Source organism: Phaseolus vulgaris, chromosome 4 (assembly GCF_000499845.2).
Source record: "Phaseolus vulgaris cultivar G19833 chromosome 4, P. vulgaris v2.0, whole genome shotgun sequence".
In the NCBI taxonomy this organism is placed as follows: Eukaryota; Viridiplantae; Streptophyta; class Magnoliopsida; order Fabales; family Fabaceae; genus Phaseolus; species Phaseolus vulgaris.
The window spans coordinates 44,523,376-44,536,848 of NC_023756.2; the positions used below are offsets into that span (position 1 = coordinate 44,523,376).

The 13,473-nt window shown below is 31.0% G+C and overlaps 1 protein-coding gene across 2 annotated transcripts; it reads right to left on the minus strand.

The window, feature by feature from the left end:
• Positions 1-2,382: 2,382 nt before the first annotated feature.
• Positions 2,383-12,895, minus strand: LOC137837879 (probable cyclic nucleotide-gated ion channel 20, chloroplastic). Of its 2 annotated transcripts, none has more exons than XM_068647042.1 (13): positions 12,784-12,895; positions 11,279-11,763; positions 10,530-10,721; positions 9,605-9,703; positions 8,948-9,085; positions 8,462-8,710; positions 7,717-7,980; positions 7,264-7,409; positions 6,657-6,734; positions 5,892-6,021; positions 5,373-5,619; positions 4,438-4,600; positions 2,383-2,672 (listed from the first exon to the last, which is right to left on the minus strand). In XM_068647042.1, exons 1-13 carry the CDS (start codon positions 12,806-12,808, stop codon positions 2,561-2,563), a joined length of 2,328 nt encoding a protein of 775 aa, XP_068503143.1. In that variant the 5' UTR covers positions 12,809-12,895; the 3' UTR covers positions 2,383-2,560. The 2 variants fall into 2 exon arrangements, with proteins under 2 accessions (XP_068503143.1, XP_068503144.1); XM_068647043.1 differs by lacking the exon at positions 12,784-12,895 and adding an exon at positions 12,586-12,701.
• Between the last annotated feature and the right edge of the window lie 578 nt (positions 12,896-13,473).

Genomic DNA, 13,473 nt, shown 5'->3' on the forward strand with positions numbered 1-13,473 from the left:
TGTTGTATTGGTATTTGGCTAGTCATTGAGCACAATTTGTGCTGTGATTTGAGTCTCTTGTAACCATATTTTTTATCATAGTGGAACCTTGATTGACTGGCTTGTGCCCGTGGTTTTTACTTCTCACATTGATTCAAGAAACTCTGAAGACGCCAAGGGCATTTGTAGCAGATCACCTGGTCCTTCAGATAAGCAAGTCGACGGAGAAAGCAGCGAGAAGCCATAAGTCCTTGACGCAAGAAACTCTGAGATCGCCGAGAATTAGAGCATGTCGAGGAGAGAAGGTGAATGTGATGCAGGTCTGCGCCACCCATGAGCCAGACACTTGGATAACACAGTACAAGCAGTGCCTGGCAGATGGCCTCCTCCCACTGGATCCGACAGAAGCTAGGAAGGTAAAGAAAAATTCCAGCAAATACACATTGATTGATGGCGATCTGTACAGGTTTGGGTTCACTCACCCACTCCTGGAATGCGTACACGGCGAGAAGTGCACGAGGATCATGGCAGAGCTCCACGAGGGTATATGCGGAAGCCACGTTGGGGGTCGAGCTCTGGCCGCGAGGACTCTCCGTGCAGGCTACTACTGGCCTCTGTTTCTTTGCAGGTTCTTGAGGTGGATCTCAAAGAGGAACGGAGGTTCGAAGCGGTGCGCACGTCGATCCTTTGACGAGGCAGTTTCCAGCGTTCCGGTCAACTCTTGAAGTGTGTTTTGTGTTGCTGCCATTATTTGCTATTGCTCCTCACATATTCTTGCAAGTTGGGGAAATTGTTATCTGCTGCGTATTGCTTTTGTTGAGATATTATTGTTATTGTATTAAATTTCCCATCAACTCAGATATTATTCATAGTTTATTTATATAAGAGTGTGAAAATACTAAAATAATTTTTCCATTGTCTTGGTGACAAATATGAATCACATATGAGAAATCTCTTATATATTAAGACATTTGTAACATTTTTTTTTATAAATATGTAATCACCTTTTTATTTGTAACAACACAAGTGCTAACTATTAATCAAATTTAGAGAAAAAAATATAATTAATCATTAAATTAACTAATTTAGAAATTAAAAATTTATTTGTATATAAAGTGATTTCTCATTACAAGAAAATCATGAAATAGAAACCAATTTTTAGATACTAAAATAATTAGTTGCAATAGTAAATAAATTAGAGACCATTTTAGAAACTAAAAAAAAAATTAGTTTCTATTATTGTTAAATAGTTTCTAAATTGGTATCTAATTTACAACTAAGGTTTTTGCTACCAAATTTAGAAACTAAATAATTGGTACTTAAAACCTTGATTGCTAATTAGATTCCAATTTAGAAACTATTTAACAATAATATAAACTAATTTAGAATTTTTTTTAGTTTCTAAAATGGTTTCTAATTTAGTTACTATTGCAACTAATTATTTTGGTCTCTAAAAATTGGTTTCTATTCCATGATTTTCTTGTAGTGTCTATTATTAATAAAAAATAAAAAATAATTTTAAATTAATATTTAAATTAGCTACCTAAGTTTTAGATACTAATATTTTAGATTTTAAATTGATAACTAAGGTAAGTAATAAGTAGTTAAAATTTTGGTAACTAAGGTTAGATACCAATTTAGAAACTATTTTATAAATTTTAATTAATAATATAAATTATTTTAGATATAAATAATTTTTTAGTTTATAAAATAATTTCTAATTTAGTTAAATAATAATTAATTTTTTTTCTTTAAAAATATTTTTTATTTAATGATTTTCTTGTAATATAAATAAGTTATTTTATTAAAATCTCTCACAACTCTTCGTATATATACTTGATATTAAGGAAAATTTATACATAAATAATTTCATAAAAATATGCAACTATTTAATAAATTTAAATCATCTTTATTAATTCATATTATTATGATTATGATATGATAGTTAAGTAGGTATAGAGTAATTTCATAAGATTTATCATTAAATATATCTTATGTCTAATTGGTAAAATGCTAAAACATTTATGTTTGTAGTGTAGTTAATTGTCTTTATTTAATTAAAGCGAAATGATTCACACAAAAATTCGTTGTATTAGACATTTTTGTGTGAAGATAACTTTTTTAATTTTATATTTCATTTTTGCATCTTGTTGATTTTTTTTTTGGGTTCCGTGACTTTCAAGTATGGAAAAAAAATAAGCAAACAAAAACACAACTATAACCGTACAAACACCTCAAAACTTACCTCAATATCAATGTTTACCACCAGTCACAACAAACAACTACCATTACTTGAAAATAAAAAAGAAGATACTACACTCTCCAACATATTCGGACTGGATATAGTTGAAATTAAAAAAAATATATAGATGTGTAGGGGAAGGTAAGAAAGTGTAGGGGAAATTTGCCTAATGAAGCCTTAGTTTTTTTCTTTTGCCTTTTTATTATTATTATTAAAAATGTGTTTATAAAGATGGCTTCTCAAAAGGAAGCTATATACACACACATGACTTTACAATATTTTGTAGGAATGAATAAGTGTTGTCTAATGCACCTATATTACATAGTGAAATATAAATGTTTATGTTTGATTTGATTGTGTAGTTTTAGCACGACCAAGACATTTCCTTCTGTATCTCCATGCAACCTGAATGCTTGTTGCTGCAAAGCATCTCCAATAAGGTGATTCATACCTATCATAACATCATGGACAATAAGGGATAATTAATTTCATAGTTAAATGCATGTTTAAGGAGATATACCTAATTCCCATTATTTAAGGACTAACATCATCAAATATTTGACTATTTTATTAGGTCATAAAACTATGTAATTTTTTTTTTATAAATTACAAAAAAATTATTAAATAGCAACCAAATTTAGAAATTAAAAATAATTAGTCATTATATTAATTAAATTAGATACTAATTTAGAGACTAAAAATTATTGGTATCTAAAGTGGTTTCTATTATTAATACAAATTTATAAAATAGTTTCTAAATTAGTATTTAAATTAACTACTTAGATTTTAGTTACTAATATTTTAGTTTTTAAATTGGTATCTAACCCCTCAACTACCAAGGTTTTAGTTACTTACTATTTTATTTTCTAAATTAGTCTCTATCGGTCTTTTAGAATCTAAAATATTAGTAACTAAAACCTAAGTAGCTAAGAGGGTTAGATACCAATTTAAAAACTATTTTATAAATTTTTATTAATAACAAAAATTAATTTAGATACCAATAATTGTTTTAGTTTATAAAATGATCTTTAATTTAATCAAATAATAACTAAATATTTTGATCTATAAAATTAATTTTTATTTAATATTTTTCTTGTAATGATAATCTATGTCTTCACTTTTTTTTTATTTTGCTCACTATCAAATTTAAAAATCATGGAGAAGGTACGAAGAGACACTAAATATAAACATTTATTTTAGTAATAATTTAAACCTTCTTGAGAGACCAATCCTTTCAACTGGACTCAGTCCTAGGTCCTTCTTACACTTGACTATGTAGTCTTTTATTTGTGTTGAAGCATTTAGTTCTTCACTGACTTTTGACAAAGTTCATGGAAAAGGGGACCAAGTATTCATATGTTGGACTTTGTGAAATCAAAATTCAAACATGCTGCAGTACATTGGATAATTTGCTTTTATTCTCAATCAATTTATTTTTCCACAGAAAGACTAATTCAAAAAGAACCACATTTTATAAACATATGTAGGGTCTACAACAATATTATAAAAAATGATTTTTTTTTCAGTAAAAAATAACTTTACATGGACTGTTTGAAAAAATATAAGGATGAAAAGCTTAAAAAACACATGAAATTTTCTAAAAATATGTGTGTATATTATCTTGAATTTAAATTGATTTTCACAAATTATCCTGTTGCTCATTTTCTTGAATTGAATGAGAAAAATACATGTTTTTTACCTCTATAAAAAGACAAACACTTGATACAATCAAAGTCATATATATGACCGTGTACACTACAAGAAAATCATGAAATAGAAACCAACTTTTAGAGACCATAATAATTAGTTGCAATAGTAACTAAATTAGATACCATTTTAGAAACTAAAACAAAAATTGGTTTCTAAATTAGTTTTTATTATTATTATTAAATAATTTCTAAATTGGTATCTAATTAGCAACCAAAGTTTTAACTACCAATTATTTAGTTTTTAAATTTGATCTCTAAAACCTTGGTTGCTAATTAGATACCAATTTAGAAACTATTTAACAATAATAGAAACTAATTTAGAAACCAATTTTTTTTTAGTTTCTCAAATGGTCTTTAATTTAGTTACTATTGTAACTAATTATTTTGGTATCTTAAAATTGGTTTCTATTTCATGATTTTTTTTAGTGGTAAGAAAAGGTTTATGAGAAGATAAAGAAAATTAGGAAGAATCACATAGCCAAACATAAAATGGGACAAGAAGATAACCTTATGGCTCCTCGAACACGGGAATTCCTAAAGAATCTTGCAAATAGGCCTATAACTTCTTCAAGGTCTGCTGTTCTGAGGGAAAATGCCTTCACATGTGTTAAGCAACATACTGTTCTGTTACTCACCAACTTTGGCCTCGGAATACTTTCTTTTCTGCAACCTGCAAGACAAACTTCAAATAAGTTAATGTTGTTGACTTTAGCAATGTGAACTTTAAGTTTAACTTAATTTTATAAAATTGACTTATATAAGATGAGATTTACATCTACTTATACTATGAAATGTTCTTATTATTAATCTCTGAAACATGTGCCTATTAAAAGTAATTCTATAAAGGATATTACTAATGAGCACCTTTTAAGAGTTTGGTGAAGAAGCCTTAAACATAATGACTTATTAAATGCTTTACTTAATTATACATTTGATTCTTCAACTATATTCATTTCAGAGACTTGATCTCCCTCATTTTTGTTTCTGATAATTGGTCTCTTTTTATAGTTATACAGTTTTGATTCATCTTGTTATAATCATGGAAACAAGAAGAAAGAAAAAATAGATAGTATATAATCAAGAACATCTAGATCATGTATTAGAATATCCTCTATTTATTGTATTGATTCAATTTTCTATATATAAATTTGTGTTGTCTTATAAACACAGCTGAATATGCCAAAAAGAAAAACCCAGTAAAGACACTGTTAAGGTTAAGTGAGGGACTAAATTTGCAAAATGATGATTGGAAAAGAGATCAGAAGTTCAAATAAGTCTAAATAAATCAAATTAATTGAAAATGCAAGCATTAAATGATTATTATATATTCCATATGATAAATGCTTCCATTTTTTCATAACATTTTCTATACTTTTATGTCAAACAGTACCTTGGAGGAGTTGTTACTTTTCTAATATTTGCCTTCTAGAAATGAAGTGTACCTTTGCTTGCTAAGGGATGCTCAAGACACCATGTCAGAAGTTCTTCACCACAGACACTCCCTTCATAAAGGGGAGCACTGATTCCATCTTCGCCAACGCTCTCCAACTTTCCACGCACAACAAAAACCATCTTCTCTACCAAACCACCATCATACAAAATTTTGCTTCCTTTGATATATGTTTTTTGTCTTAGCCTCTCACATATGGCATCCAAGATATGCTCATCCAACAACGCAAAAATTCGAACCTGCAGCATATAAAAAACAATGTAAGATCCATTTAAGCTTGAAGTATGGGCAATGCACAAAATCACCCAATAAAACTCGACTGACTTAGCATAATGGGAACACTAAGGATCAAATTCTTGAGCATATGAACGTAGACGTTATAACACTCTGTCATGAACAAGTTTTAACATCAAGCTATAACTGACTACAAAGCTATAGCCTGCCTCAAAAAAAGAAACATGCAAAATCTATGTAACCAGTGAATTGATGACAAGGAAACTACTGTACTAACTTTCTTAATAAATGTGAAGAGATGACGTCTAATATCCCTTTGGAGATCTTCTGGCAAATTCTCCAGGAGCATTTCTTCATTCACCCCCTTTGTTGCAGCCCAGTTAAAACGTTCAGCTTGTCGCACTCTCCTACATGACAGACCAATCAAATCATATAAGTGGAATGGAATATCTCTCACTTTATATCACCTAGACAAATCTTATGATTTCAATGCTTGAATTAAAGTGGCAAATTGTAAAACTGCTTTTAAGCATTTGCTCAAGGAAACATGAAATAGCCTCCAGTAGGGTGGCAATAATTAGTAGCTAGGATATTGATTCAGAGGAAGGAATTAAGTTTTTGGACGAAGTAAGGTTGGTAAATAGTCTCTTTTTAAGTTGTAGATAACCCTTTTCCATCAACACTCTTTTCCTAGAGATTGCCTGTGCATAATGCATTTTAGCAAAACAAAACATGCATTCAAGTGGAAGCACATTCAGACACACATAAACTAGAGATTCAAGAAATTTTAAATTATCCAGGTAAAAAAGAAAAACAAACTATCTTTGGTCTCTCAATAAAAGATTCTCTAATAGTTGTTGACTTGAGTGGATCAATTTTGACCTGTAAAGTAGTAGTATTTTCTTATTGAAGTTAATACATATATTGCCAAAAAAATTGGTGTTTTGGAAAGGAGTAGAGATATAACAAGACAAAATTTTAACCAATTTAACAACAAATATGAACGCAAAACAAGCCTGACCGAAATGGGAAAGGATGATACCTTCGTAGATGGTCTGCTAAGCACCAATGGCTCATCCATTGCTCAACATCACGTTGTCTATTTGACATCTCCTGCTTCCTTTTAAGAGAAAGTAAGAAGATCATATATATATATATATGTATGTATATGTATGTATAACATGTTATTAACTATTTAACACATAACAAGTGGCAAAGTTATTAGCCATAACCACTATAGGAAAACTACCAGGATATAATATTCATAAGGGCTCTTCTAGTTTAAAAGCATCAATTCAAAAAGTCCCAATTCCAAAATCATGAAACCTGTAATGAACTTCTATTCAGTTTACATTTACATCAAAGTAAAGGTAACAACTTTAGAAAATGCAGTATTAACCCAACCAGAGATACAGGGGAGAGAAAGCAGTGCAACTCTTTTCCCTTTATGAAGCTAACAAATCTTCGGTATTCAAGGTAGATCATTAGATAACTTTGTAAACTATTCCTTAAAGGAACTCTAAAACATTACTTGTTTAAGAGAGGTGGAGAGAATACAATGCTGTCCTAAAACAACGCTTGTTAGTCATTATACTGTGTTCTATGTATAAATTCATGTAGTTTTCCATATATGAAGCTAGGCATTCTACCTGCGTCCAAAATCCTGAAGAATTTTCTGTATGTTTCCAATGAGAAGAGCAAACAGCAACAGTCCTGACCCAAGAATGGCCTTAGTAAAAAGGACTTCGGGAAGATAATAGCTAGGGGTTAAATTCCCAGTCAGTGTACTAAGTTGCTGCAGAAAACACAGGCATAGAGCATTAGTAGGATTTCATCTATTTGAAAAATAAAATAGTGAACTAAAAGGCATGCCATTTATATGCAACAACAAAGTATCTTGTTCCCAAGATAATTTCAATGTGGCTTTTCCTGATTCATGGATATTCATTTTGGAATTTCGTGCTCTAAGACACAGTAATATGCTTGCTATCTTTCCTCAATTTTCAACACTAGGCAAGCTTTATGTTCCTAAGTTCTAATAGAAACACACCTCACAAATATTCTGGTAACATGATAAACTTGAAGATAATAAACACGGTTACCTGGAATCCCCAAAATGATGAATAGAAATATCTGGTTGGCATATTAGGATGTGCGGTAAGGTTGACAGCTTTAAGAAAGATACCATAACCATCACGAAAACCATCTTCAGTGAAACAAGCACTTGCAACAGCATTGTTCGTCCAATTAAGCCAACTTGCATTATGTTGATATTCTCCAGTATTTCCATGCCCACAATAAATGAATTTTGTGCATCCAGTAATATGTGTGGTATCACAGGCATCTTTTAGACACTGATTAACCCTCTGGGAGAAGAAATAGAGAGAATGCTGAGACTAATAACTGAATATGAACCTTTATTTGATGTAGCCACCTAAATGAAATTCCCCAACTTTTAATTGAATCTCTTATCATCATTTCATTATTAGTTGGTAGTAATAAAATGTGTGTGTGTGAGAGAGTGAATGCGAGATGAATTTTCTTCATTTCAATAATAGTACACTTTGCTTGAGCATAATTTACATTCCACTTGAACAATAATGCACTATATAAAAAATATCAGAAGTACACAACCATGTTCTTTTTCTCACTTGAGCACAACTTTAGAAAATAATGCTTTAAAACTTAATGTAGCTCATAAAACCATAGGGACTCATTTCCTTTACAATTTAAACTGAATTCCAATGCTATGTCAATTTAAAATTAGAAAGTATAGAAAAAAAAGGGCAGGAAATAGGTTCCACTGAAAAAGAAATACAATTATATAAAGGAAAGGTCTTAACCTACCCGCAAACTGAAGTGGTACCACCAGGACCCAACAACGTGTCCAGATAGTATAAAGGTCAAAAGATTTATAAAGATATTTAACAATGGGGACTCAAATACTAATCCATCTGGAGAACACACCATAGGAAAAAACCTTAACAATCTGGGAAAATACTGAAGCATCATCAGAACAACGAAAAGTTCATTTTCATAGTTTGCTCCTGAAGTATCTGTCGCCAAGTTCTTTTGTAGGACAAGCAATATGAATATCTGCAAATATTACACACTATTATACCATGACCGGGAGTTTGACAAATATACAATTATTCACACAAATTTGCTTCCATCTTGATAAAATGGTATACACCCAAAGTTAGTGACAAGGAATGAAAACAGACAATTCCCATTACTTTGTAGTGTATATTGTATACTTGAACATAAAAAAATCATATTAGATGCAATGATATGGCTTTGAAAATAACCAGAAAGGGATGGAGAGAGATTTACCTGAGGAAGAGGAAGTACAACAAATAAGTCAATAAAAAAATATGTCTTAATGTAATGAAGAGCTATTTTCTTAGGATGGTCGACTAACTCCCCAGCACCAACCACCCTAGACTCAGGAGCCACATAAGCCAACCTAAACTGCAGAGAATCAACACGAAAGAATTAATTGAGCTCTGTTGCATCAGAATAGAGTACCAACATAGATTTGTGAACAAATAAAACTAGATTCAAGATCATCACATGTCTCTGTTTGGTAACAACATTACAGGAACACTACAGTCTCAACCTCCACACTTTTTCACTAATGATAGTTGTGATTGTTACACAAAACGAAGCTCACAGGAAAGAAATTGGCACAAAATGGTATCGAAGCCAAATTTTAAATTCAATAGAAAAATTTGGCATACTCTGCAAGTCTGTGATCCGATAATTTTCATATAGATTTTTATAATTGATGAAAAAGAAAACAAACAAAAATGATTCATAGGTTGCTTTAAGGAACATTCAGCAGATTATCATATATTCTCTTAGTAACAATATTTGAAAACTTGTAAATACATGTCTCAAAGTAACAATATAGTACTCTGACTTAATATAAGAAAAATAGTTAAACAGTTACAGAGAAGTAAACAACCCAAGAAAATTCTTAAAAGTTACCTGAAGAGCAATGCGTAGAAAGTTTATGAAATCAGTGATGCTTCTAAGTGCAAGAAGAACTTTTGTAAAAGCCCAGTTTATACCAATACATTTATTTTCCTGCATAAAAAAGTCAGAAAACTTAGAGCACGTTAGACACTTCACAGAGAATTGAAGACATGTTAATCGCTTAATCAGAGACAACAAGAATCACGTAGTGACTATTACTTGAATTATGAATTACGATGCCAATAAATTAGTGAGGTGAACACCTACAAATTAACTTCCTTCTTGTACAAAGACGACTTAGGTCAATAAGGTAATAAAAGAGCCAATAATGTTGTTTGGTAATATTGGAAAAAATATAAACTCTGTTATTAATATATATCCTTTCCAAAGAGAACTTGATTTCCTGGATATTTGTATCAATCCTGCTTATGTTATAGTAAATGGCCACTGACTATATTTTTCTTTGAGGCATATATCCAACACACTCCAACCTATATAACAAGTTTAAAGGCCAAGTTCCATCCAAGTTTGATCACAACAGGCAATTCATGAATGTTTCCTATCATGTCATGGTTAAATAATCCCCATTTCCAATAGTGAAATGTAAATAGTAACTTTAGAAATACTAACTGAAGCAGGTTATTGGACATTTTTAGCATGCAAAATAAAACCTCATAATCTGAAATACAATTGCTGATATATAATGTTTCAAGACATATAGATTTGGGAAACAAAATGAGATGAAAACACCAAATTCTAAGGTGTCTTGATAAGCTAGAGTGTTTCTTGACTATCTTAAGTTATAAGGATCACCATGTCATTGATATAATTATTTGTTGTGAAGTGATCAGAGCTCATATTGGTAGAAACAAAGATTAGTAAGCAACAAGATACAGCATGCAATATTTTGAATCATAATAAAGGAGTTAAACCATACCTTCTGCACAGAGAGCAAGAAGAGAAATAACGGATCCACAAAAAATGTCACCCAGCAACAAATTGTAAAAAAATTACTCCATTGTTGTACAAGTTTATTGTGAGGATTCATAATTCTAGGAACATGGGGAATCAAGAAAGTAAAAAGCTTTCTCGCCCAATCCTTGGCCTCCCCGTAAAGAGTACTGCGAAACTGAAAATGTTAAAAGTTGAAATTCATTGAGTAAATGGAGTTAATACTGTCAAAGTGATTCATAAGATCAAATATCCACAAATGGAAAAATAGATTTCAAAATTTGAAAGATTATTGCCTACATAACCAAACATAGAGCTGCAACATTTATATACATGCATCACAAAATGGTATGTAATTCCATTTTAGGTCCAACAGCAGTAGCAATTCCAAATCTCATTACCTTGTGAAAAAATATTTTATGGAAACAACAAAGTAGTCACAATAAGAATAAAATACACCATAATACTATGTAAAACATAGAAATCTCTGGCTGCTTCAGAAGTTGTAGTTTCAAATAATTCCATAGGCATCATTAGAAAATCATCATATTAAAGCATAAGCAATTCTTACAATTAAACTCTATAGCAGAAGCATACATATGTTGTATAAAATTCTTGACCATTATACATGCAAAAACTTAAGAACCTTGACACACAAAGTGTAATCTAAGGAAACTTCAACATATAGTAGTCATTAGCTTCTTAAGAGAAAAGAAAGGATAATTTATTTTATACCTTATGATTAATTTGCTGAGTAGCTTTGAAGTAGGTTGGGCACGTTGTACAATATGGATCACTACACATTCCCTGTGGACCGGACCTAACTAAATGTTCATTCTTGCTAGCATAGTAGGTCTGCAAATCATTTTCACCCATGATGCCACAGCATGAAGAAAAAATTTCAGTCTTACTTTCTTCTGGTTGTGGCTTGGGTGCTACTTTATTCTGCCGAGAAAGGTTTTCGGGTCTATTAGTATCATGCAATGGACCACTCATCTGATTAAATGGAGTTATTCTCTGAATCCTTAGGGGACCAGTGTATCCCACACTATTAGTATCTCTTTCATATGGCTCTGTGAGAGTCGTAGGAATAGAAATTGATACACTTTGAGTCCTAGATATATGCCTTGGGAGTATAGAATCAACGACTTCAGTTGATACTTGGGGATGACTATCTGATAGAAATGGTACCTCATCTTTCTCAAAATTAGCCATGTGTTCTGCAAATTATAAAAAAAAAAAAGAGAATCAAAATCTCAATTTCTATGTCAAAACAGTGATATCAAAGTCAAATTAATCCACCTATGCACAAAACAGAATAAGTGAAAAAAACAAAAACATACAGAGTGACAAGAAAGAAGAGCATTCAATGACCATCATATATATGTGAAAATGAAACATAATGTACTATAAGGATACAAGGAATCCCTTTCACATAAACTTACAGTCCATGCAATTAAGACTCAAATGATTGAAACTGACGTTAGAACAATGAAACTTTAAGGTACAAGAGATGACATGATGGTGGGAAAAAACAACCAGAAAAAACAATAAAAGTTCATTTTCTTTTTCAAATTAATTTTGGAAAGTCTCCCATCCCCACTCTACTATCTCTTTTTCTACTCTTGACAAAATCACATCCTTTCATGAAGAAAAAAAAATGAAAAACAAAACAAAGCCAAGAGTTTTTGTGACAGCACCAGTAGGTTTCCAAATTATACAGGCTCAAGGGTTCCTCTATACCATTACTTCCTGAGAAATGAAAATGAAAAGTAAAGCATGTACTGCTATAATTAAGCACAAGCTTATCCCCCTCCCCACCAACCAAGCATTTTGAACAGAGTCTAAATATCTTAAAGTGGGTTATTTTACAAGGAACAACACTGTTCTCTCATCATTAGAAATGGTGAAATCATCAAACACAAAGGGGACATGTTTATTGGCACTATCCCAGAAAGAATCCATACAGGTTATAGTAAAGAGTGACCAAAGCAAGCAAAAGGGTATGAAGAAGTAAAGATATAAGAGATTGATTCCATTACCAAGTATAGAAAAACAAGGAAACAAAGGGTGAGACCTGTTTTAAGGTATCAAAATAATAAGAAGTCAGAGTCTTTGGGTTATATATATATAGATAGATAGATAAGGTAAGGATCATGAGTGAGAAAGAGAGAGAAAAGGTGACTGAGTCTGAGTCATTGAGGGAAACTTTGAGGAAAGAACAGTGTGAACTAATGTACCTGAAAGCAGAAAAAGCACAAGCATTGCATTGTGCTGTGTCTGGTCTGTTTTTCCCACACTCTTTCCAGTTTGATCCGTTTAACAAGTTTTTTGCTACTTTCACAAAACTTAGATAATGACTTTTAATAATAACCTATTTTCCCAACTACGTAGTTCCAAAACAATTTAATATCTTTGCCCAATCAAATATCATACAAAATCTACATAACAACCTATGTTCATAGTCTAAATAAATCTACACTACAATAACAGCATTGCGCTTTTCGGTGTGTGCTTTTCCCACACACTTCCCTCTTTGCTCCTACTAACAAGTTCGCAACTTTGGCTACTTTCTCAAAACTTAAATAATGATTTTTAATAATAACCTATTTTCCCAACATACTTAATTCTAAAACAAATTAGTATCTTTGTCTAATTAAATATCATACAAAGTCTGTTGATTCTAATTAGAAAATGTAGTTACTTGAATAAAATAAAAAAAATATTTAGAGTTTCCATTTTAATACTCAAATTTGTTTATCGTTTCCATATTACCTTAAGAATCACTATTTTTAATTCATAATTAATAGTGTAAAGAAATCTACACTAAACACGTATGTTCATAAAAAAAATCATTTTTATTATAATTTATTTTATCTCGTTTTTAAATAAAGTAAATTATCTAAAGATTCTTTATTTCTTGTTTTTCG

Coding starts and splice junctions, on each gene's coding strand:
- LOC137837879 (XM_068647042.1), bottom strand. CDS start 12,808: ATGCTTGTGCTTTTTCTGCTTTCAG. Junction 8,711..8,947: donor TTGTACTTCCTCTTCCTCAG/GTAAATCTCTCT, acceptor TAATATTTGCAG/ATATTCATATTGCTTGTCCT. Junction 6,735..7,263: donor CTTCAGGATTTTGGACGCAG/GTAGAATGCCTA, acceptor TTCTCTTAAAAG/GAAGCAGGAGATGTCAAATA.